The 25,917-nt window shown below is 37.8% G+C and overlaps 1 protein-coding gene across 3 annotated transcripts in view; it reads left to right on the top strand.

Annotated features, from left to right (window-relative positions):
* Window positions 1–6,873: 6,873 nt before the first annotated feature.
* The window catches only part of phactr4b (phosphatase and actin regulator 4b), a 45,127-nt gene continuing 26,083 nt past the window's right edge, over window positions 6,874–25,917 (top strand). Inside the window, exons 1-3 of one of the 3 annotated variants that reach the window (XM_079895010.1) lie at window positions 6,874–7,007; window positions 21,240–21,340; window positions 21,746–21,790. In XM_079895010.1, the coding sequence (XP_079751136.1) occupies window positions 21,778–21,790 (13 nt within the window). In that variant the 5' untranslated portion in view covers window positions 6,874–7,007; window positions 21,240–21,340; window positions 21,746–21,777. Of the gene's footprint in view, window positions 7,008–7,795; window positions 7,927–21,239; window positions 21,341–21,745; window positions 21,791–25,917 lie in introns of those variants that run through there. The other 2 variants (XM_079895007.1, XM_079895008.1) reach the window with 2 other exon arrangements.

A 25,917-nucleotide genomic window follows, 5' to 3' on the forward strand; every position in this document is an offset into this window, starting at 1 on the left:
ACTATAAACACAAATCCATAACGTCTCACCCAATTCCCCAAACATCCTATTTTCAGGTCAAAATGAAGCTCTACATTCAAAACCATTCACTCTTGCTGAAAACCAAACTTTGCCCTCAGACAGGACACACAAGCCCTCAAAATCACACACACTACAACATAGTCTAAGACACTGGTGCAATAAATTCAAAACAACATTTCCAAAACCTTTTCACATGATGAACACAAAAGACACAACCAGTGGATACATTGGCACATTTTTATTCATACACAGAAAACACACACACAAAAACATTTTTTTTTCCTGTTTTACTCTTTTTTTTTTTTTTACTCTCTCCTCTAATTTTTTTTAAATATTTACTTACAGTAAGATGTGTGTGACCAACATATGACAGTAAAAGAAAACACACAAACCATATTCTAATATGGAATTCGAATTGTATTGGACTGGTAAAGAGTGTTGGGACGTAACAGGAGGGCCTCCACTCAAGGATACAATATGGACACGTCTAAGAATGTTCCACATATGTTTGAAATACCATCATTTGCCTAGAAAGATAACATTCTGGGAGTCGAAAGGAGAAAGGATGCCCTTCCGTCACTGTCACATTCTGCAGCCACACTGTGTGACTGTACAACTGCTGGCCTTTTCTTGCAAGAAAATAAACCTCATCAAAGACTATTGGAAATGTTTGTGTCTTATTCAGTGATAGAATTTTGTTTGCCACCACACCTCCCTGAAGGTTCTCGAGGCGACGGTAAAGCGACTCAAATTTGGCCTTACTCGTAGCCCAGCCTCCCTCATAGTCATACCATTGATAAAGACATGGGCAACTAGAGTGGCTTGAATTTCATCTGAGACTGCTTGTCTTCTTGTCCTTGCCCTTCCTCCTCCTCATTCTTATCCCTCTTCCTTCATGTCTTTCTGGATCCATTGTTCCAAAACGCAATAAACTGATTTGGGCCCTTTTATATATCTATTGAAGGTTCTGATTGATGTGTGTAAAATTTTGACTCTTAGTGTTTCCACCTGGGTAATTGTGTGCTAACTGAGCTGAAGCTGTGCTGACTTGAGTGAACAATTTTGAATGCTAGTGCTTTCTAAATGACAACATGGTCTAAGCAATGAGATATGAAGGGATTTGTGTGTAGAGTTTTGCAGTGATAGTTCAACAAATCTGACTCATGTGTCAAAACAGGGAATAGTGTTTTTAGTTTAGTGAAATGGGTGTGCTTTTTGATAAATGGCGTTATGTTTTTGAAATTTTAGTTCAAAAGCCTGGTTATAGTGTTTAAGCAATCGAGAAAAACTGTAATGGAGTATCTGTCATAGTTCACATTTCATATTTTTCAATATGCAGAACACCTTGTTTTGCTAATCATTATCGTTTAAAACTATTGTTATTGCCTCAGTCATACAAGGCGTTGTCAGCTGTTAGAAGATGAACTTTGATTTGTTATGTTGGGTAACTCTGAATTACAAAATTATCATGCATGACTTCGCAAAAAAGATTGAATATATAAGTGTCTAGATTACCAAATGAAGTTATGCAAAATATGTCAATTTTATGTAACATTTTCCTCACTTCATTACTGACGTGGATCTAGAGAAGCAGTTGATGGCATGTGACAAATTCAAATCTATTCAAATGCTAAAATCATAATGATCTTCCTCAATTAATGTGTCACCTCTGTAGAGGTTTTAGTTTTGAGTTGTGTTCTTGTTTGATTTGCATTGTTTCCAGTTCAGTTTTCTGACTTAGTTTATCTGTTGCCATGGTTTTTGATTTGTCCTCATGTGTTTCACATATGTCTGGTTAATTATCCTGTGTAGCCCCAGTGTTTCCCTGTGTATAATCCAGGTCTTCATTCCGACAGCAGGATTGTTGCCCGTTGGGTGTTGGTTAAGCCTGATCGCCTTGTGAGCAGTTCACTGACATCTAGCACTGTCGACGTTTCTAGCACTGTTGGCTTTTGGACTTTTCCTGATCCTGTCTTCCACTTAGCTTACTGTCTACATACTGTCTATGTATACTATGATGAAAGGCAAAAAATAAATCTTGCTGGTTAAGCTCCATCTACACACAGAATGGAATCAGTATATTTTAAGCCACTACATCAACATCTCTCATCATGCGGATGGGGGAACGGATTCTGACAGCTGGATTATTTGCCGTCAGATTCTGCTCCCCCCATGTTTCTTACTCAATGAGGTTCTAATATTTATCAAACTGATGCTGGTGGAACTTCATCCACACAGGGAATAAATCACCCTATTTTTAAGGCACTACATCAAAATCTCTCTTCATATGGGTTTATACTACAGGGCCGTTGAATGCTTGGATCTGATTGGTTGACAAACGTTCTAAGGTGTGCATGTGCATTATTTTCAGGGAAACGCACAGCTAAAGTAGTTCCAGGCAGGTCTTGACCGCATTACAGTTCCATATCACTTCGCGTAGTTAACTGTAAATAGGATACAATTCATAACAAGAAAAAACATTTAGCCCCATGCGCTTGATCTGCAATTTTCAATGTCTAGCTTCACAATCAATGGAAACATGCAGTTTAATTTTAATAAATAAAGTATATACCTATAATCAATAGAAAATTAATCTGAATATAGGCTAAATAAATGGATAGTCCTGCAGCACGGATTTTTATTGCAGATAATATAACAAATAAATAATTATTGATAGGCCTTACTTGTTAAAAGGCTTTTTTTTTTCATTTATTTGGCTAGTCTACTGTCATCTGTCAATAATAGAAAAAAAAAAAGAATGAACGAATTAATTAAAACGAATTGAATTAATAAATAAATAATAATATTGACGCACATGCTTTTCTGTCTCATTATTGCAACATCTCTCTCTAATAACTGCATAAAGCCGAGCCGAGGACACACTTCAAGGCCGGTTATGAATGTAATTTGATGACTGATCATGCCCAAACGCGTGTTCAGCGCGTTCAGTCTGTGTTCAAAGTCTGTGTTTAAAATATGCTGCGATGAAAACAGTCAGAGAATGTGTCAGCTAGTCGTGTGTCCCCAGCATTAGTCTGCTATCAGTGGCTCAAACCTCGCTCCGTTACTGACTCTAAAATGACTTTTTGGAATTAGCAACGGAGGCATGGGATTAGATGCGTAAGAAATTAGTCCTACATACAAGAGCGTTTTAATGACAAAAACTTTACAAACGTCTTGAAATACATAATCTGAACACTGTTTCGAGGTGTGGTAACTGTAGTATAAGCGGAATAATTTACTTCAGGCCGTTGAATTATTAAAAAAATAATGCACACCCGAGGTGTAACGGTTGTGTAACGGTCTCCGCTTCGCGTCGTGACCGCATTACCACCTCTGGTGTGCATTATTTTTCTAATAATTCAACGGCCTGTCGTCAATTATTCCTTACTTATTTATTTCATCATATTACAAACCTGATGCTTGCTAGTTGTTGCTGATAGCCTCATGGGCAGCTCACTGACATCTAACACTTTTGAACTTTGGGTAACCCGAGTTCGAATCTTGGCTTTTTCCTGATCCTGTCTCCCAATTTGTTTACTGTCCTATTATCATAAAAGGCAAAAACACACAAAAAAATAAATCTTTAAACTGTTGCTGGTTAAGCTCCATCTAGGCTACACAGATAATAGAATAGGCTGTGCGTCCGGAGTTGCCGATTGAAGGAGTTACCGTTATTCTTGGTAACAAACTAGCAGGTGATCGGGTTTGGTGTGATATCCCATGTCGGTGGCGGTGGAGGACAAAATTTAGTTAGATCAAGGCAGGCGGGATTTTCCTGAAGTTTTTACGGCTTGTGTGGTAACGCGTGCTATGTCAAGCACAAAAAATGCTTTTGATTAAATTCTTGCATCCCACTTTTTTGTCATTACCTTTGAGCTGGGTTATGACATATGCAGAACCGTATGTAGACATAAAGAAAAGTGGGATAGTGAACTCAGGTCAACTGAAGCCCAACGGTACCATATGTGGGCAGTACTCTGTTACTATATTCCCTACAGGAATTACTTTTAAATGACAACACTTACATGAAAAACCTGCATTTTTCATTTTGGTGTAGTTAAATGTGAACCACCACTTTCGGCATTCTACTAATCACAACAGTATTGCTCCTTTGTATTTTAAGTGGGTTTCAACTAAATTGTTGTCACAACTACACTTGCTTAGGAATCTAGGTTTCTTATGGAAACTTTACAGTTGCTTCTTCAAACTTCTGTTATGATCAAACATTTTTTATATCATTTAAACTATTTACAAAAGTAAATGCATGCTCCCGAAAAAAATAAAATAATAATTTGGACATACAGTACATTTTATACATTCTTGCTTACATTGCTTTCAGTTCATTGCATGAACTACTGATGGAGTCATGGGGTTTCATGTCCCACGAGTACAGCCACCCTTTGAGCCATCTGACCATTTTAACTACCGAGGTTATCTCACAATTAAATTTCAACTGACTCACTACACTTGGTTGAAAAGTCACTGATGTGACATTGCATAATTTAGGACCATGATTATGATGATTATGACGACCTATTTTAAACACATGCAGATAAAAATGATGATTTTCAGGCCACTGGCTGGTTTTCTTCAATAACACGTCTTCTTAGATGTAATACAAATGCCAGATTTGATTTCAATATATTTGCACTTTTATGCACACTATACTATACCAATTTCACATAGCCTAGCTGTTCTCTCAAATTAGTGAGAAAGAGGGGAATGGAATCAGGAAAAATCTGGGATTTGAATTCAGTTCGCCAGAAGCACAACAGTACATGTCAGCGTGCTGCCCATGATGCTAACAGTGCCAATTAACCAACATTAGTTTGATAAATATTAGAACCTCCTTGATAAAGAAACATGGGGGGAACAAAATCATATCGCAAACAATCCAGCTGTCAGAATCCGTTACCCCACCCACATGATAAGAAATGTTGATGTAGTGGCTTAAAAGATGCTGATTCTATCATGTGTGGATGGAGCTTAAACAGCATCAGTTTGATAAATATTAGAACATCTTGGAGTTTAGAAACATGGGGGGAACAGAATATGACAGTAAACAATCCAGCTGTCAGAATCCGTTCCCCCACCCATATGATGAGAGATGTTGATGTAGTGGCTTAAAAGATGCTGATTCTATCCTCAACGTGGATTGAGCTCAACCAGTATCAGTTTGATAAATATTAGAACCACCTTGTTTAAGAAACATTGGGGGGAATGACGCTGAACAATCCAGCTGTCAGAATTCATTCCCCCACCCCCATGATGAGAAATGTTGATACAGCCATGTAAAGACTTCTGCACATAGATCCTGCCGCTTTTTTCATTCCTGCCTGGAACCACCAGTGACACAAGGCAAAAAAAAAAGTTTTTTCCTTTTGACGATTAAAAAAATAAATAATTTGTAATAAATTAATCAGGAAAGCTCCCTGAAACGTGATATTTCACAGGGTTTTTCTCCAAGTTTATTTCAACACTCTGTTTTACAAATTATTCTTATGTGTTATCTTTTAATTTATTTATTATAAAAAGTCAGCCTTGAAAGAGGGGGATTTATTCCCTGTGTGAATGGAGTTTAAGAACAGTTTAAAGATTTATTTTTTGCCTTTTATCATAATAGGACAGTAAAGAAATTGGGAGACAGGATCAGGAAAAGGCCAAGATTCGAACTCGGGTCCCCCAAAGTTCAAAAGTGCTAGATGTCAGTGAGCGGCCCACGACACTATCAGCAACAATTTTATTAGCACTTCTCCAGAGGATCCACTGGATGGCAGTACTCTGTTACTATATATTCCCTACAGGAATTACTTTTAAATGACAACACTTACATGAAAAACCTGCATTTTTCATTTTGGTGTAGTTAAATGTGAACCTGTGTTAAATGTCAGGCCTCTTGCTGCTTTTCTTCTATAACATGTCTTCTTAGATGTAATACAAATGCCAGATTTGATTTCAATATATTTGCACTTTTATGCACACTATACTATACCAATTTCACATAGCCTGTTCTCTCAAATGAGTGATTTACCCCACTGCGGTAGAAAATTCCACCAAACATTCTACACCAAACAGAAGGGGAGACTGAAAAGGCTTTGTTTTGTATATACTTCAGATTTATTACAAATTAAATACACAGGCAAAATGGATGTTCCAATTGCTTCTGACTGTAAACAATGTTGTAAGTATTGCTAAAAAATAACTATATGTGTAACATTACAAACAACTTAGATGTTTTGTTTTAGGATGCATGACAAGTTAGTCTGAAGTGCATATGAATGTGTTTTGGGGATATCTTCTAACAGCCACAGACTAAGAACTTTTATAGGTACTATATTTCATTGTTATAAATTATACTCCCTTTACCCCAATATATCGTGTCTCATATTACATTTAAGATCATCTCTAAGTAAATTAATGACAAATATTTAAAATGGTTGCTGGCTCAGTAGCCTAGGCTAATTTATATTAGAATACATAATAAACATTACGTGCAGGGCGAACAAGTCAACTTCAGTAAAATAATTTCTTGTCCTTGCTTACCTTTGCTTTAAAATGATTCGCACTCGGTTTCACACCGAAATGTAAACGATAAGATATCGTAGTTTTTTTCCAAATTAATAATTCACTACAACACCACAACAATACAAATAATAAACGCATAAATACACCAAATATTCACATGCATTCAACATTTCAACTATAATAGTGGAATGAGTTGCATTGGTTCGCTTTCCCCTGAAGCGACTCATGGGTAATGTAGTCAATTATGTTGAGGCAGACAATGGAAGCGGACCGAGGTTCTTCAATCTTTAAACTACAATTACCATACTTCTTGTCCTTCGATTTCCGGTATCTTTGGCAAAAGTTTCAATGGGGGTTGGAAAAAGAGAGTAAGGAAAAAGTATCCGTGTTGTCTTGTACATGAAGTGAAACTAGACGGGGGAAGAGGAGGGCCAGTGCCTTAGACGTAATAGGGCAAGGTAAGAGATGTTACCTATTAACCAGATGATGCACGCGCAGGTTAATCGCATTGGAAAGAAAGCTTTTCAATGCAAAACTCAGCTTTCTGCTATGTTTTTAAGTGTTATGCACAAAGGCACTCGTGCTCATACAACAATTTATTTTCGTCATAGGCTTTCCCTCCACAAATACAGCCAAACATGTGTTTTTTTTTATTATGAGAAAAAAAAAAAACAAAAAAAAAAACAATGCGTTAATATTTGTAATCAAAGTTGTAACGGCGCTGCGCTCATCGTGATGCTCCCCCATCATCTTTGCACGCTTGCGTTCTGTTTTTTCTTCTTCTTCTTCTTCTTTTCCAAATTCCATGCATTAAATGCATGTAATAATCAATACGAACGGTGCAAATGCCCTTTAGTCTGGGATTAGGTACTGAAAAGATATACGATGATCAGCTGACTTTTCAGCAACGCACGAGAGCTGTTTTTCAAATGCGTATTTGTTGACTGGGGTTTCTGAAGGGAAACATACAGCATTTTAATTTGACAGAACATTCCCAATGCTTTCTGAATGTACCACCGCTCATTTCCATGTCCATTTGAAATACGTGCGATGAGCACGCGCGTCAACTCGCAGTGAGCATTTCGCAATTACCGCCTGTTTTTTGTCCATTGTTACTCCAAATCTAACGAAACCGTTTACGAGAGCCGGTGTCTGTCCGATCCTTATCACATGCAGAGTGAGAGACCGATCTCGTCAGCTTGCGTAACATTGCAGGAAGATCTCATCCGATTTGTTCTTTGTGCACGAGTCGTTTTGAGGACTTGATTAGCTCGGAGCTCCATCAGAGCATCACTCACTCATTCATTGCTCGAGTGAAGCTCTAATTTCTCTGGTGTGTGCATGAGTGAAAGATTGAGATGGATTGCCGGTTGCAAGGTAGGGTGAAGGACAATTATTGTTAAGCTAATATTATTAAGAAATATTCCTGTTACTCAGTGTGGTTAATGCAGACCATCTTATTTGACTCGCATTGGTATTCTATCTCAAGGAGGACACAAGTGATGACAAGAACGTGTTTAGTGGAATCCTGTAGATCGGGGATGTTTTTTATTGACACGGAGACATTTAGAAAACCCAGGAGCCACAGATTAAACTGTTATTTTCTTTATAACAACTTTGATTATAACTAACGTCAGTAGTACAAATGTACGCTTTACAAATCTTTACTTTGAGTCATTGTAATGAAAATTTAGTTTTTACATGGATCCCCTGGTTGAAAATCGTGGTTCTAGATGACAATATTAGGCTATAGTTATATTTTATCATTAGTAGTTATTTAAATAGTTTCAATTTGAGATTGATTTGTTTAAACTCTTTGGTGTAGGCTAATAGATATTATTGATTGTACATCTAAATGGTTTCTACAGAGAGATGTGTAGATGTTGAAGACATTAATTGTTTTTATTTGGGAGGGATGTTGATAGACTGGTCACATACATCATTTTTACTATCAGGAGAAAATTCAGCAAAGTGTGAATCATATCATATTTCATCTAATCATATTTTACTGGACTGGAATACTGTTGATACTTTTGAAAAGGTTTTTAACCAGGTTAATCCAAGTCTTAAGGTTTTATTTTTAAATAACTGAAACCTGGCTCTTGCCATGAGCATAGAAAAGAAAAGGTGTTATAGAAAAAAATTGACTGTTCTAAATTTCCTTTAAATTGCAAATTATGTCTTTTCATTTGCTTTTTGCATATTGATGGCTTATGAGAATGTGTATTGTCTATGATGAATTAAAAATATTTTTTGTAAGTTCTGTTACAGTCTGTTTCACACTGCATGCACAAGCAGTAGCCTATGCGTAACTGGAACAGCAGGTTCGTGCTGTACTCTCACACTGTGGCTTTACAGAAAATAAAGTGATTTCTGGGTTGCTGCATTTAAACAAATTTTTTTTTAAATAATGACCCGTACATTATACATTGGTTATCTGGGGTTGGCCATTGAGATTTATCATCACCAGTATGTAAGGGGATAGCTTTTAACTGTCAGTCAGATGTAACGAATAGTGAGTGGCTGGGTGAAAAGTTTACTTCTGTAGTTTGTTGCTTCATAAAAGCCTATATTGTAAAAGATCTTTTCGATAAATCGCATTGTAGTGCATTTTACCATATTTTTTTCCTGTTTTAAGCATGCTATGTCTGGCAGAAATCTCTCTGCAGCCTGTAGTTACGACACCTACCTACCAGTAAGGGCCAAACCATGTTAACCAGCCAAACCTTGACCCCTTTGTTTAATATGGGTACTGAAATATGTACTGCTTTTGCATGGGGTGTGAAACAGGCTTGATTGTGGTTCCAACCTGATCTCATTAGAAAATGTCGATTTTGTATGTATTTGTACAATGTGATCTGTACTAGGACTGCTGATGATTAATCAACTATCGATTAATTGTCGATAATAACGTATTTGATAAAACTTAACGATGGTCGATTAAGCAAGGTCATCATGAGGTGTGTGCGTCTTGTGCAAAACACGTGCAGCAGACAAACAAGGAAAAATGAAGCGAGCTTGCCTTTGTTACGTATTATTAATGTATTAATGTCTTCAAGCCATTGCAATGGATTAGGTAGGCTTGCCATTTATTTCGAAACATAATTAACCAAGGGTCCAAAAAACCCTACAAACAAGTGATTTTACTGAACATAAGAACTACTTACAAACCAATCCAAGCGCACTCCAGCTGTAAAACAGTGTGTGATTGGTCTCTACACACAATGGTCCCTAACCGCGGGGCGTAAGATTAAACAAAAAACGTACTAATGTGATTGAATGAATTCATACGAATTAGCCACCAATTCAACAAAACTTGAAATGGTTGTGAATTGCCATGAGAATGTGTTTCACTCAGCTCTACCATTTACACATCATCCATTTCTGATTGAGTTGCTTTGTATCCATGAGATCTCCTCACTAAATGCAGTTTGCCGGCTATCAGGATTCAGTCACAAGATCTTAATTTACTGGCGGGAAATGGAGAGTGCCTTTTCTACAACTCTATAAAAAAGTTTCTCTTTAGGAAACAAGGATTGACATCCTTTCCTTGGAACATGACTTGGTCAAGGTTGTGTGTGTGTTGTTAGTTTCTTAGGCTATGTACAAGAAGGAATGAGAGGAGGGCAGAATTTGGTTCGGACTGGTGTTTTGGGCTCCTTGGAATGTGGGCCACTGGTCCCTGGGGTGAGCGGAGCTTTTCTGGGACAGGCGTGGCTATGACGTACAGACGGTTCGGAATGGGAACGTACAGTACTGCCCAGTCATTCTGAAGGAAGCCAGGGGTGTGAAATGCGGTCTGGAGATAGGAAATACAGGTCTCGCTTCATAGTTCCATCAACGGAGCTCTTGCGTTCTGGTTGAGGTCTCGGCCAGAGAGGTAGGCCAACTTCTAGAGCGATTTCTGAAATTACAGTAAGATTGCGTTTGGGTTACATTGGTGAATTGTAAGTTCACCGTAGATACTGTCTTCCCCACGCAGTTGGCAAAAATTTGTGAAATCGAAGCTCTCCATTGACCTCCAGTTCATGTAACAATTTTTTCTCTCATCCATCGGCAGCTGTCTCAGCCCAAAACTAAACACACGAGCCAGCCTTGACACGCAGAGGTGGGATGCTATTTAAAGATCACACAAGCGTACCAGCTGCTCCCATTTCCGTGCTACGTAATTGAATCGGCGCATCCAGTTAAAGAACTCGTCCTTAGATTTGAAAGTTCTGTTTATAGAAGAGGACTCTACTTTCTGTCATCCTTTCTTCTTTTCTGTCAGTTTGGAGAATCAACCATGTGGTACTACAGGCAGCTTGATGTAGGACACTAAACCCACTTTTTTATGTGTGTTAAGCTATTCTTAGGCAGTCAAGTTGTAGGCCTAGTTTTGTACATGAGAGGGTGGTGTCGTAGTGTCACTCTTAACAGCGAGCTTTGGGGATGTGTTTGAACGTGCCATCTGCTCTGATACAATTTCCATCATTGTTTAATTGTGTCAGTCATTAAGTGACATCAGACATCCTTTTTGGATTGGTCCAACAACTGACTAGTCGATCAGTGAAGTTTAATGTATCTAAATGTTGGATTATTTACTAATGTAGGTGTACTTTTGGATGTATTTTTTAAGTGGCTGTGCTCTAAAAAAAACTGCAACCATCCAGATTTAGACAGAAGTCTTTGGTCATTGCATTCTGCATTACATCTCATGTTATTTTTGGATCATCCATGAGTGTTAAGAAATTATTTCTTTAAAGCGTCTTGTCTTGTGCATTGTTCCAGTCTGTTGGATTTCATCTCGCTGTTTGTCTTTTATGTATTTTCTTATGTATAAAGGACAGATTGTCTGTGTTAGTCTAGTAGTTAATGGGTTTTCAGACTTTTTTGGGTCACCAAGTATGTATGTTGTTCCCTTTGCAAGGGATGTCCCTTTCTAAAATATAAAGGCAGCCCTGTATTTATTTTCATATATAAAGAAAGATCAAAGTGCATGATAAATAAAGTCAAGTTGTAGGCCTACAAGTTGTAGGTCTCTCTCTCTCAAAAAATGAATTGATTCTAAACTGCCAAACGAGTCATTAGTAATTCCAGTCTTACTTCCGTATTTTATATATGTAACAGATTTGCTCTTCAATGGCTGCACGCGACATTAACAATGTCTACTTTGACCCGCCCTCGCCTCAAACACCGTAGGTGGTTCGTGTTTGTGTGCATGTTGAGAAGGCGCTGTTTTCTGGTCTGCAAAAGCAAATTCTCTGTGTAAACACTTCCAAAGGATGAGGATTTGAAGAGTCAGTGGTTAAATTTCCACAGTGATACAACAGCAGTATAACCTTTTGACTATTGCTTCTCAAATCTCTGTGAGGTTTAAGTGGAATTTACTAAACGCTTATCCATTAAAGATGGGATACCCCTTTATTTGGACCAACTTGCTCCTCAGAATCACAACCTGTTAGAATTTAGACTATTGATGTATACATTTTCTACCGAGTGTTCAAAATGCATAGCTTTGTGTTTTATATTGTTTAGGTCTCCGGCTAAATCATGTTACTGTCTTACTGAAATAGTTCTGCTAATCAGCTGTGGGCACGCTGTTACCTAAAATTATGTCCATAAATGCAGATTGTATGTTGTTTTTACTACTTTGAGTAATTATAAAGGTTGGAGCAAGATTTGTTTCACAAACTTTAATGTTACATCACTCATTCACATTTGTGAACTGTTATTGATACAGTTAATGATACAGTTCCCGCTAATGCACCACAATAAATTAGAAATTTACACATCGGTTTGTTGATGGACATACTCTTTTTAATGCTGATGGTGAGGAATTACAGTTGCAACATCTCATAATGTAAGACAAACTAAGTAGTGTCCTGCTCAAGTCGTCCTTGTGATGGAGGTTTGGGTTGAATAACTAGTTCTTCCAATGTTTCATCGTCGGACTCGTGCTTGAATTGATATTGCAAAATCGACGCCACCGTTACTGTCTTTACAATGTGTACAATCTCTGAGCTTTAGGAAGCCTCTGGAGCTAAGGTTCAGGTATGTTAACGTCTCTTTTTGTAATTCAGTTTTTGCCATGAAGATAGCCACAGAGGCTGACATGGCGTTAAATAAAAATGCTGCTACTTTGAGAATCTTTGAAAAATGTGGTGATGTGCAATGGGTATTATGAGAAAATGAAAGTGTTTTTTGACCTTTGATGCTTGTAAACCTGTTGTAGTAGGAGACCTCCAAAACAAAATTAGGCACCTTTAAAATAATATAATAAGCACTTTAAGTTTACACTATCATTTATTTTTTCATCTCATCTGTCAATAGAATAATATAATTTGTGAATAATCTCGGGAAATATGATCAGTTTTAGAATTTTATTTTATTTTATTTTATTTTATTTTATTTTATTTTCCTTCTGACCAGGCCCCAGTTTGAAAGCCCCCAGGTCTAGTCAACCAGGCAAACCACTGACTAGTCGATTTTAAATATGTAGTTTTGCACTGCCCTACTTGAAAACCAAATGAAGAGTTTGTTTGGATGTTTTGTTTCTGGCTTAGTAGTATTTTTGTTCAGAGCATGGAATGGCCTTGGTGTTCACACATAGGGGTTCTGAAGGAGTGCGAGATATCAGAGACAAGTAGCCTACTTCAATAATAGTGTGAACATCTGTTATATTTCTCCTCCAGATTTTTCCTGTTCGGCGATTGAATTTGATGGTAAAAAAACACTCACCGTTAGTGACGTGCAAAACTAAGTGAAATGACCTTGCGAAGTCATTCTTCCAAAGTATTTCCATCTAAATCTAATTTTATTTTGCTTTTATATCATTTATGGGGCAGCACCCAAACAGTTTGGTACCACACTTATTTTGCCAATGTTTCATTTACAGTATGAAGGATTTTAGTTCCCTGAGCACACATCCTAAATGGTGCACGACACAGGCTGAGGAGTTAAACACCCAAAGAAGAAATAGGCCAGTTACATCATTTTTTCACACTTCATGTCCCGAGGGAAGCTGCGAGGGTGTGTGTGTGTGTGTGTGTGTGTATGTATGTGTGTGAGGGATTAGCATGTGTTAGGTATCACCAAGTGTCAGGTTTGTGAGGTGACACTCTCTTTGCATCTGGGAATATGACAACATGCACACTCACTATTCCGTATTATTATAGTGGCTTTTATACATTCAGGTCATATTCACATTCATCTCGCAAACACTACACACATGAATTTAGCATGCATACACCTTTTAAGGAAGTACCCTGCACATTGTTCCAGTTTACAGTATCTGGTCCAGGGGTGTGAGAACGGATTTATCTGAGACACACACACACATCTGCTCCCCGTTAAGGCACTGAAGTGTCTCCAATTCATTCTCTTGGCTCTTTTGCCCTTCCAGCACATATTCTAAGCCATTCCCCATCAGCGTGAAGCCACAGCAGCAGCAGCATTTTTTCAAATTGAATGCGAGTAGTGCGTGAAATAGCAGACAATATGCAATGAGAGTATTATGCTACATGCCTCATTAAAATTGAATGTTTAATTCAGTGAGTGGCATCCATTTATCAGTTATTTTGAAAGGTAATTTTTATTCCTGTGTTTTTTTTGTTTGTTGTTTTTTTACATTGTCAGTTAATGTTTGTATATCAGTTGATAATGAATATTTAATTGTGAATGTTCATTTCCCTATTTTACACTTGGATAAACTTTACCGTTATCTAACACTCACTTAAAGGTAATCTTTTAATTAAACTGTTTTCTGAAATCTATAATGTAATATGTTGTAATAATGCCTAAATGTAGTAAAAACATTTTAGTGTTATTATTCATTTATTTACACAAAAGTGTATATATATATATATATATATATATATATATATATATATAGATTATATAAGTGTATGGTATAAAAGTTGTATAACATGGCTTGAGGAGAATGTCTTGTTGTTGTGGTTTTGAGAATTCAAACTGTTGACTAGACACAGTTAATGTAGATACCTAGGCTTGGTAAAGACCATAGCTAGTTTGTGGCAATGGCTAGACTACAATTACATGGGAGGATTAATTATTTGATGAATGCATAGCTTTGGTCGATATTACCCTGTAGTTTTGATACCGCAGTCACAACATGCTAACCACTTGGCCCTAAACAAGAATGTAAGGTGACATGCTTCAAAATCATAAATGAAAGCATAGGTATGCAACTTTTTTCCAAATTTGTTTAAACTTTCTATATATATCAATACATAATTAAAATGTAAGTACTCTGAAAAAAAGAGTATAAAAATCGAGTGACTCTAGACCGTTTAATCTGCATTAAACACAGCTCATTATTTCCATTCGGGACGAAACAAAGGATTGGCTTAGGCGACTGTCACTCTCTCTCGCAACCATGGCAACCACCCTTTAGCTAAAGGATCTGCCCACTTGCGCGCAACCGGCCGTTTGATTTGAGGAATTCAAGAGGCACGGAACCTAGGAATAGGAGATGCAAAACTCGACGCAGGTCCTCTTGTCCAAGAAGTGCTCCTTGCCCTGCACTTCGACCACCCCGTCCTCGGCCTCTACTTCCTCGGACCCTAGTTGCGCGGCCGTTTGCACGACCTCCTCTGCTTCGCCCTCGACCCCGGACCTGTCCTCGAGCTGACGATGCGGTACTTGTCACCGGAGTGTAACGTTAGTCCTCATCAGTCAACAATGCTTTCATCATGGAAACTCTTACATGCAGAACACCACCATATATGTTATGAATCTTACACGAAATTCATCTTCATCACAGTGTAACTGATGGTAATGGAAAAACGTGTATCAATGCAACCTGTTTTTAGCTTTGCCTTATAGATATAACTAGCTCGTTAGCGAATCAAAAAATATATATTTTAAACTTTACCAATATCGATATGCTAGCTTGATAGTGAGTACTAAAATACATCTTATTTGTTTATATTCATAATGATAAAGTTAGATTTTTTTATTACATGTGATTCTGACATGATGTCACTACATGCACGGTGCTCCTTCCTCTCCACTCCTCTCAGGTAAATAATGCGTCCAGCTCAGCGGTCGGAGTCGCGCGTTCATGTGTTTTGGGGGCGTGGCTTTGGAAGGAGCCCAGAAGGGAGGGGGCGGAGTGAATGGAAATAATGAGCTGTCTTTAAAACAGTCGTGAGAGGTCTACAGACACTCGATTTTTATACTTTCTTTTTCAGAGTACTTACATTTTAATTATGTATTGATATATAAATAAAGTTTAAACAAATTTGGAAAAGAAGTTTTTTAGACAATTCCTACCTTTAAAGGCAGCACATTTTTTTTTTGTTATTCTGTTTGAAAGTCTCTTCACATCCTGATAGCAATCACAAATAGTGGTGGAATGGATCACAAAATTCACGGTTCGGATCATTTATGGTTTTTGAGCCACAGATCAGATCATTTTTCGGATCAGCAATATATGGGTTACTTTGCTTTTCAGCCTAACTGATAAAGTTCACACATTATTTAAAACAATTGAACAGTCAGTAATTAAATAAGAACAAATAAAAAATACATACTAAATAACAAAGTTACAAAGTCTATAGTATTCAGGTACAGAAATGAATAATTAAGCCTAAATGTAAAATAACACTATTTGTTCACTGTAGAAATTAAATATAGTTTCATCTTTGTTAAAGCTGTATTTTGTTGTTTTATATATTGACCATAGACCGTAAAAAAATATGGACGTAGTGTCCTTGACGTCACCCGTAGGTTTCTGAAGACCGTTTTTGAAGCCTAAAGTGGGCGTAGCTGACCGTCGCCATCTTGGCAGCGCGTCACTCCCGAATTAATTTATTTTTACAGTCAGACCAGAGAAAGTCTAATGAGGGGAGAAGTGCCACTCAACAAACTTCCGGTTGCAGTTCCACTCTTGTTCCATATGAGGGCGCTCACATGACGAGTGCAGAATGAATGGAGGTCTAAAGAGCTATACCGCTCAAAATCCACTTTTCTTAGGATATAATTTTTTGTCTTGTAATTTGAATGTTGTTTTCGAAAGGGGATGCAAAGAAATTACACATTGCTTGGTGTTAGATTTTTTAGAGTCACTTATTTGCTTTAAAAAGTCTTTCAAAATGTCAATGACGTCAGAATGCTGACGTCATTAGCAGAATGCTAGCGTGTTATGGGCAACAACAACTCAACCTGTAAGAAATCGAAAAGAAATAAGTACTCGTTCATTCAACTTTCGATCTATAACCCATGTTGAACTTGCAAAACCTACAATCAAATCTGAGATTTCTCAACGGCCATCGGGTGAGGGAGACAAATTTAGCCGTCTAGCCCCATTGACTCCCATTCATTTTGCACTCATGGCGAGCGCCCCCAGTGGAACTCTGATTGGAACTACAACCAATAGGACTTAATAGGGCGTTGGAGTGAACAGGCTTTCCGTAGACGGGCTTTGAGTCAGACAATGAGCTGAGGTAAAGCGACGGCTAACAGAAAGCAGACAAACGGCTAATGATGACTAATGACCACAGCAGCGGGAATCCACCTGTCACTCAAAAGTGGACACACCCTTAACTATGCAGAAATTTAAGGCTTAATATAATTTAAACGGATGAGTTTAAAAAAATCACCCCCCTCACAGTTGTCATGAAGGGCAAAATTAGCTGTATAGACCAAAGCCACTTTTTGCTCCAGGCTGTAAACATGTTTTTTTTCTGCTGTAAAGTTGGGCATTTCAACATGGGGGAGATGCAGATTTGACTCATTTTTGCAGCCAGCCTCAAGCGGCCAGTTGATGAATTGCCGTTTAATTCACTTCCGTGTTGGTTTCAAGAGAGAGACGGGGAGGTTGCCGCTTGGTAATGACACAGACAACAATAGGAATATTAGGTGTGTGCTGTCACTTTAAGGCCGACTGCACGGACCGAAAAAACTGACAAACATGGGTTTCTTTCTCAACTGTTCACTTATGACATAACCGAGAGAATACTTGTCGAGACGGGTATTATTAAGACGGGTATTTTGACATGACTGTGTTGTGTCCATTCAAGGGCAAGGTAACGCGAAAGAGGAATCAATTCGGTGTTCGAGCGCTGTCTGAAACGCCCCCATTTGTCCACATTCCTCTCCTACTACGACGACACAACGTTTCGTCGGGTCATCCGTCCCTTTGCAGATGCGCGTCGGGGTTTCTCTTGTCATTAAACCGCGGAGACGTTGCCTAATGCCTCAGAAAATCCGATCTGCCTGTTTACATGACAGTCGCATTGGTACATATCCGATTTATTTCCACATATGAACGAGGCCTGAAACCGATCTCGATATATCCGAATGCATGCGTTTTTTCCTGTTTACACTGTCATAGAACACATCGGATCTGTGTCACATATGAGCAAAAAAACGGAATTTGGTCACATTTTACTGACAGTGTTTCACAATTTATGCGTTTCAATGGCAACACTATCAACGCCAAAATGAAAAAAAAGTCAGGTTATACAAGTCAATGCTTTTTAAGTTGTTTGTTCATTATTATTGTAAAGTTATGTTCTAGTTTATCACAGTCTCTCGCGACGCTTTTCTCATGGCTGCTGTACACGTTCATGTGTTTTGAAGGAGGTTTGGCTTTCGAGAGCGCTCTAAAGGGAGGGTGGGATCTTATGCTTTCAAAGCTAGCTCGCTATTGCTAGCCTCTGCAAAAATTGGATACCCTACCTTTAAGCCGGGTGCACACTGACTGTACGAGTTACAGTAGTCCTTTACGACTGTTGCTTGTCAGACCGTACGAACATAATTCCTGCTGTAAGCCATGTCACACTGTGGGATCTCAGTTGTCATTAATGTCCAGCCCGTTCTCATCCCAAGGCGTCATATACTGACGCTTTTGACATTTTGTCTACATCGAACGCACATCATGACACCCTTTAGCATCAATATGAGACGCAGATAGATATGGGCCAGAAGGCGCCTCCTAGCGGTCTAACCCTAACCCTACCCCAGACCTAAACCTACCCATAACCGAACAAAGCTCTGTGCGTGTCATATTGACGCTAAAGGGTGCCATGTGCGTTCGATGTAGACGAAATGTCAAAAGTGTCAGTATATGGCGCCCTAGGATGAGAATGCGTTGCAATGTCAGACTATACGGCAGTCAAGACGCGTTAAAAACAGACACACGAAGGAAGCCTAATCCAGAGTTTTACATCAGTCAGTGACGCATTCGGTGACTGTAAGCTGCATTTACATGCAGGCTAGCAAACAAAAACAATTACTAGCGTTAATTTTGATCATTGCTTTTCTTGAAGTTGATGTGTGTGGAGCAAGTGGTGGTTTGTTGTCTGTGCTCCTGTTGGTTTTTGATTTGACAGTTGTCGTAGGAGAAGCCACACTGCATGACTGTGCCTTAACTTCTGACACTGCCATAATTTCATCTGAGGTAAAATTTGATCGCAATGGTCATCATTTATCGGCTATCAGCGAACATGTCAAACTGGCATCAAAGACTTCAGACTTTGGCCTAGAATCAGATGAATCTCTTAGGATTCTCAAAATTTGTCTCGACGACCAAATCGTGACCATAATTGTAGAGTGTGAACCCAGCTTTAGATTTATGAAGATCAATTTTGATATTGTGAAAGGCTGCTTGATTTTTTTCACAGGAATGAATTGAAGAGCATGTTGCACAGTATTAGTATTCCAGCTGCCTGGTCACTGCATCGTCGCAGCAGTATACCATGTTATTCTCAATGAGATTTGCATAAGAGGCAGCGTGGGCTCCCTGCAGACAAGCTTTTTATAGTGTGCATGTCCACATTCACAACAATAAAAGCAATACACTTTTATCTAAGAGACAAATGGAATATATTTTCTTTTCCTCATCCTAAAAGAACAGCCTTTTGCTTTTTATATCAAAATTAACCACAATTGTACATATGAAACTCCAACTTCTTTATAAAACTTAAAAAACCAAAACAAAAGCAGGCACTTTAAGACTTCTCTTTTGCATGTTCTTTTTATTTTTACTTGCTGAGTCTAATGTGTGCTTTAGATTTAATCATACAGCCCTCAAGGAAGTCGCAAACCAAATGGTTTTAGGATTATTTTGGTGTCTGAAACCTCAAAAATGTGAGGCTGCAGGGTATAATGATCATTGCTGAAGCAGGCTGCTTAACTGTAGAAATGCCTGTCTCATGTTTACTGCATTCTTCCTGCCTGCTTAATGTACGTATTCAAATTCTGTAAAACTTCAGCTGACTGTCATATTTTATAAGGGACGTACCAGCATAGTTGAGCCTCAGTAAGCTCCAATAACTTTATTACTTTAACTGCAACATGGTTGATTGAATGAATTTACTTGTGTGTACAAAATATTGCGGTTTACTATCACGAATTATGATAATAATGGATTTAGGTTTTCATTTTCAAGCCCTTTTCAGAGCAAATGCATCAATATCGGAGTCATCAATTCTTTTTTCAATTTTTTTAAAGAAATTAATACTTTTATTCAGCATGGGTGAAATAAATTGCTTCAAGATTCTTCAAAGAATCATCACGGTTTCCACAAAAATATTAAGCAGCGCTATTGTTTTCAACATAATAAATGTTTCTTGAGCAGCAAATCAGCATATTAGAATGATTTCTGAAGGATCATGTGACACTGAAGACTGGAGTAATGATGCTGAAAATTCAGCTTTGCCATCACAAAGAATAAATTTCATTTTAAAAAATAAGTTCAAATAGAAAACAGTTGTTTTAAATTGTTATAATATTTCAGAATATTACTGTTTTTACTATAGTTTCGATCATACAGTATAAATGCAGTTGACCCTTCACGACAACCCTTCCCTCTCTATGCATAAAAAATACACTGAATGGTTCCCTTACCCGTTTCATTTTAGCTGGTATACGATTGGCGCTGACTGTATTTTGTGTCAGCTTTTTTTAGTTTTTAAATAAGACATATCACACAAACAACATTAGCCGGGCTCAGGTAAATGTCGTGCAGAAGAAGAAATGACGAAGCAGAAGTCGAAGTGCTGTGAGACTGCTGTCCGTCTGCATTCAGTTTAATCGATCAATGCCCCTGGAGATATTCATTAGCATTTCTATCTCTAGCTCTCTCTCCTCCATTCATCCATCCTCCCCTTCTACTGACAGTCCATTACGGTCTGATTTGCCCTGTCTGTTTTGTGTATCCATCTGTTAGACATTCGCTCATTTTATTTGCCTGTTATCTATCCTTTCCATCAGCGCCTTTCAGATAATTGCCTGTCTTCCATTTGCGGTCATTCCTTCTGGTCTTTTCTCAAGCTCGTCTGTGCTGTTTTAAACGAACCATTTGTTTTGTCCCAAAAATTGTGCAGCCTGGAGGTGTGACACCTGCTTTTTAAAAATGTTGGATGAAAGTTCTTGCCTTACCTTAATGCTGTGAGTCTTGCGACTAATCAGTGTAGGAAGTAGGAACCACCGAATCTCCTTTTTTTTTTTTTTTCCAAGATTGGCAAAGACTACACTTGAAGTAAAATAACAAGCATCATTCGTAGCATATGAAGCAGTCTTGGACTGAAGCTTTCAAGAACGATGAGAGTACTTGAGGATAGCACACTTTACCGATCGCTCTGATGAACCTGTGATCACAGCGAGTGAGGATTTGAAGAGATGTTTGGTCTCAGCTGACCTCCGATCAAGTGAGTTATACATATTATATATCTATATTACAGGAAACCCCTGGAGATGAGCGAATGCACCCTGTCTGCTGGTCTGAGCCCTTGATATAGACAAACAGAGGCACCACGGACGACCACCAATGACCTTCATCACTGTACGTCTGAATAAATTCTGTTTTGAAGCTCCCACTTGGTGATTTCAAGAAAGATGTCCTTTAATGGACCCATTTTATTTATTTCTAGTATAGTTTTTTTATATTGTGGTGTTTTTTTGTTTTGTTTTATAAATCTTTTGTCACTAAACCTGAAATATATTTGCAACAGTCTGAAATATATTTGCTACAGTGAATTCTGATTTTGCCAAGGGTAAAGGAGTTTTAATTGCATTATGCTTAAGAACACCCCTTACCAGTGGTAAATTGACTGTAATGCACAGCCTCTTGTGGCTTATTGCTTTATTAAATCTTTTTAATGTCATACTATCTATAATTAGTAATGAGTGGCTCTGTAAAAGATGGACCTGTTTGTGTAATTATCTGTTTGTTTTGCTTTAATTACAGGATCCATTTATCGTTTTGTCTCAGATTCTGTAATGGAAAATCGAGGTGAGTATTTCTTTCTTGATACTAATGATGCTGAATAATTGAAAAGAAACTGTTCCATTTGTAGATGCCGTTGATTAAGGTCCAGAAACCAATTTGTGATCTTGATTTAACTCGTTTTGGTGCGTGGTTTATTGTCAAAACCACAGTTTACACAATTTATACTCTAGGATGCAGCCATTGTAGTCAAACATTTGTTATTTGTCTGAGAGCAGTTTAATGAAGAACAACTGTTTTTGATTAAAATGGGATTCTTGCAAAACAAAACGCTGGTAAAGAGCCCTGTGTCGCCCCCTAAGGAAGGTCATGAAGGCAGTTCCTACCTTGAACAGATTCGTAGAGCTTGTTTTCCAGGTCATGCCAGGTTCTGGGTCTAGGCAGAACCAGCAAGCTGATTCTCATCTCTCTCTGTTCTCTCGTTCTCTCTCTTTGGAAACGTGCCCAGTGTAGGTGCTTTAACTGGGACAGAGAGAAGCAGGGCTTCAGTTCAATCCTCTGAGTCATTTTTATTTTTTTTCCAGTGTAGATGCTTGTGTGTTCTTCTTATTGTGGGGCTGATCTTGGAACAGTTGCAAAGATAACAGATGAGTCGCGAGATGAATAGGTCAGAGTTCTTTTGTGATTGTGATCTATCCAACTTGGATGTACAAATTTTATGTAACATGTCGGAACCATGTTGCACAAAGCTATTTTTGCTTGCCTCTTCTATAAAACTTGCTTTATAGTTTGTTCCTTTTGTTGTATCATTGCAGTTTTTCCCTCTTGCTTTTTCTGTATCTGTTGCCTCCAGTTCAGCGTGTGGTTTGGAGATTTCATAGCTCCTGCACCACAAGCAGAAAGGATTGTTTGTTCTTGGTTCTTGGTTACTTCGTTTAAGCCTCAACGTTACATTTTTTTGTTCAAATATTTTGAAAGATGTGTTAATGCCCTATTTTACATCATGCTCTCATCTATAAACTGGAGTTAAAATCAACTAGTCGATTTTGCTGCTAGTCAATGCATTGGGTCTGTCAACTAATCACATCACTTTAAGTTGCACTTCTTTTATACACATATTTCTCTCATACTCACCAAGACTGCATTTTATTTGAACTGTTTGAATGAACTGTTTTCTATATCTCTATATTTCAAAATGTATTTTATTGTTGTGATGGCAGAGGTGAATTTTCAGCATCATTACTCCGGTCTTCAGTGTCACATGATCCTTCAGAAATCATTGTATTATGCTGGACAACACTTTTGATAAAATAAAAAAAACATACTAAGCCCAAACTTTTGAAAGGTAGTTGGAGGGTTTTTTCAACAGTAAACTGTAACAAGATATTTAAAATGGAGAAGTTCACCTACAAATTAAAATTTAGTTATAATTTTCTCACCCTCATATCATTCATAAACAGCTTGCATTTCTTTGTGGATTTCCGTTTCCAGTTGGGCTCCAAACAACATTAGTCACATTGTGTTATACAAAGAAAGTCAGTCAAACAGTTTTGAAACAACATGAGGATGAGTCAGCGACAAAATGTACAATTTTCATTTTCGTGTGAACTATCCCTTTCAGTAACCATGCTGAACTATAAACAATAAACTAGCTGGTAGGGTTGTCACATTACCAAAATGTCAGTAGTCTGTACCAAAACCAGTAAAATTGTGTGGTTCTTAGTATCAATTTCAGTCCCAGAGAAAAAACTGTTGTCCCATTTTTTTTTTTCTCGTCCATTCATCAAGTCATCGCAGTTTCCAATTCAATAGTGCATTTAAATAGTTGTCAGTTCAGAAACTTTGCTAAGCAGCATGAAAAACTAAACTTGTATTCAGGTGAATGTGGATGGGCAATAAACAAAAAGCAAGATAAGAGACCTCCCTTATAATCACTAAGGTTGTCAATCTCTAAAGCGCAAGCTCACTGGATTTTCGCAAGTGTGTGGCTTGCGTTGAACAAAACAAAACCTTTTTCAGCGGTGTTAATGGATTCTGACTAACTTGCTACACCTCTGAAAGGCCATTGCCTTCACGCGCTCAACTGATTGTGATTGGCTACAATGGTCAACACTTGAAAAACAGAGAGCGCTCAAACAAACACCAACGAGAGCGTTTGAAAGCAGCGTCTATCAGCGGGTAACAAATATACCTCTGTACTACCGGTGCTACACAAATGCTGGTACAGTCAAGCCCTTTTTTTTTTTTTTGTAAAGACTGGTACTGATTTTACAGGTACGTTTGACAACCCTACTAGCTGGCGTGTTGCTGTTTTTAATTTGGTCGACAGTTAAAGTGAAGGTTGTTTTAAAATTTTCATCCTCGAGATTATTCCTTATTAATTATTAAACAAACTTAAATTATTACTTTCCTTCAATTGTGGATGAAGTCACCTGAATATACATATGCAGCATTTTATTGCTGGTATTCATTTGTGAACTAATGAAGGTCCAATAATGTACACCTGATCTCTTGAAATGAACACCCTCCTAAGATTTGAAAGGAAATTATAGGTCAAATCTAGTGAATCATTATATTCTTTTGCGATTTCATCTGGCTGTGTTTGAACACAAGAACATGTCCTCAGGCTGCATGATCATCACACATGGTCATGCATGGTGACCAAAGATCTGGAGTATTCTTGATCACAGAGAGGATGTGGTCCATATCTGAGGTTTCTCATCTAAAAGAAGCTTTTATATACACATCAATTCAATTTAGGGGTTTGGGACAGAATCGCTTTGTTATACACTGTGGAATGAGAAGTAATGTCTGGCTGTAGAAAATGGGATTAGGAGTGCGATCTGCTGTAGTCAAGTTACACAGCTACACACATCCACATTCCCGTTCTCTGCTAATGTACTCTGCTGGATAAAATTGCATTCTTGGAATTCCTGTGGATGAAGATTTGCTGAAGTGTATTACCCTCTGCTCCGTGCAGAGGGCAGGAGTCCAGATCCGCTGATCACTGAGTGTATACTAATAGATTTAATGTTCGAGTTAAAGAGAGGGTTTGTTTAGGGGAAAGACTTCAGTATCAATCTTAAAGGGACAATTCACCCAAAAATAAATTTTAGTTGTTTACTCCCCATTCCAGACCTGTCTGACTTTCTTTCCTCTGTGGAACACAAAAGTAGAAATGCTGAAGACTGTGCTGCTCGCTCTTTTCCATGCAATTGCAATGAATGGAGTGGAGCTTTCAAGCTTCACAAAGGACACAAAAGTATTATAAAAGTAGTTTATGTAACTTGTCCACAATATTCTAAGTCTAAAATTTACACTAGCATTCAAAAGGTTTGGGGTCAGTAAGATAGAATTTTAATTCAGTAAAGACGTTATGTTGTTACAAAAGCTTTCTATTCATAAAAAATCCTAAAAATCAGTCATGTGATCATGTGACACTGAAGAATTCCAGCTTTGCCATCACAGAAATAAATTGCTATATATATATTATAAATTAAATATATTTTAAAATATATTCTAAAGGGTTTGTTCACCCAAAAATGAAAGTTCTGTCATCATTCACTCACCCTCGAGACTTTCGTTCATCTTCGGAAAACAAATGAAGATATTCCTTATTCATATAAATGAATATACACTTTTATTCACATATAAACATTCATCAACTCACACATCAGTTATGGTAAACGGAGGTTCATTCTGAGCTTCCACAAAAGCAAATGAGGTTTGTTCTCGCGCTATGGGTTAGCTTCTGTTTATCTTCACTGATCAATGTTTTATATTTGAATAAAAGTCTAAATTCAATCTGTTCATCATGTAAAGGGATTGTGTATCTTCCACTCAATTCATTTGGATTAGCTTTACGACCTCTTTATAAACGTTTTAAAGCTGTCAATTGAGGGACAGAAATCGTTTAGATTTTATTTGTGTTCGAAGATGAACGAAACTCTTAACGGGTTTGGAACAACATGAGGGTGAGTAAATGATGACAGAATTTTCATAATATTTCATAATTAAACATAGCCTATGTCATACATTTCAATTCATTCACATATTTTATGTGTTTTCATACTAACATACTAGATGCCATAACATTGCTATGGTGTCAATCATCGCAATTTCGGAAGAGAGTCATGTTCAGCACACACACACACACAACTGATACTTTCCAGTGCGTACGTGGCCAATGAAGG

Source organism: Squalius cephalus (assembly GCF_949319135.1).
Source record: "Squalius cephalus genome assembly, chromosome: 15".
Classification (NCBI taxonomy): Eukaryota; Metazoa; Chordata; class Actinopteri; order Cypriniformes; family Leuciscidae; genus Squalius; species Squalius cephalus.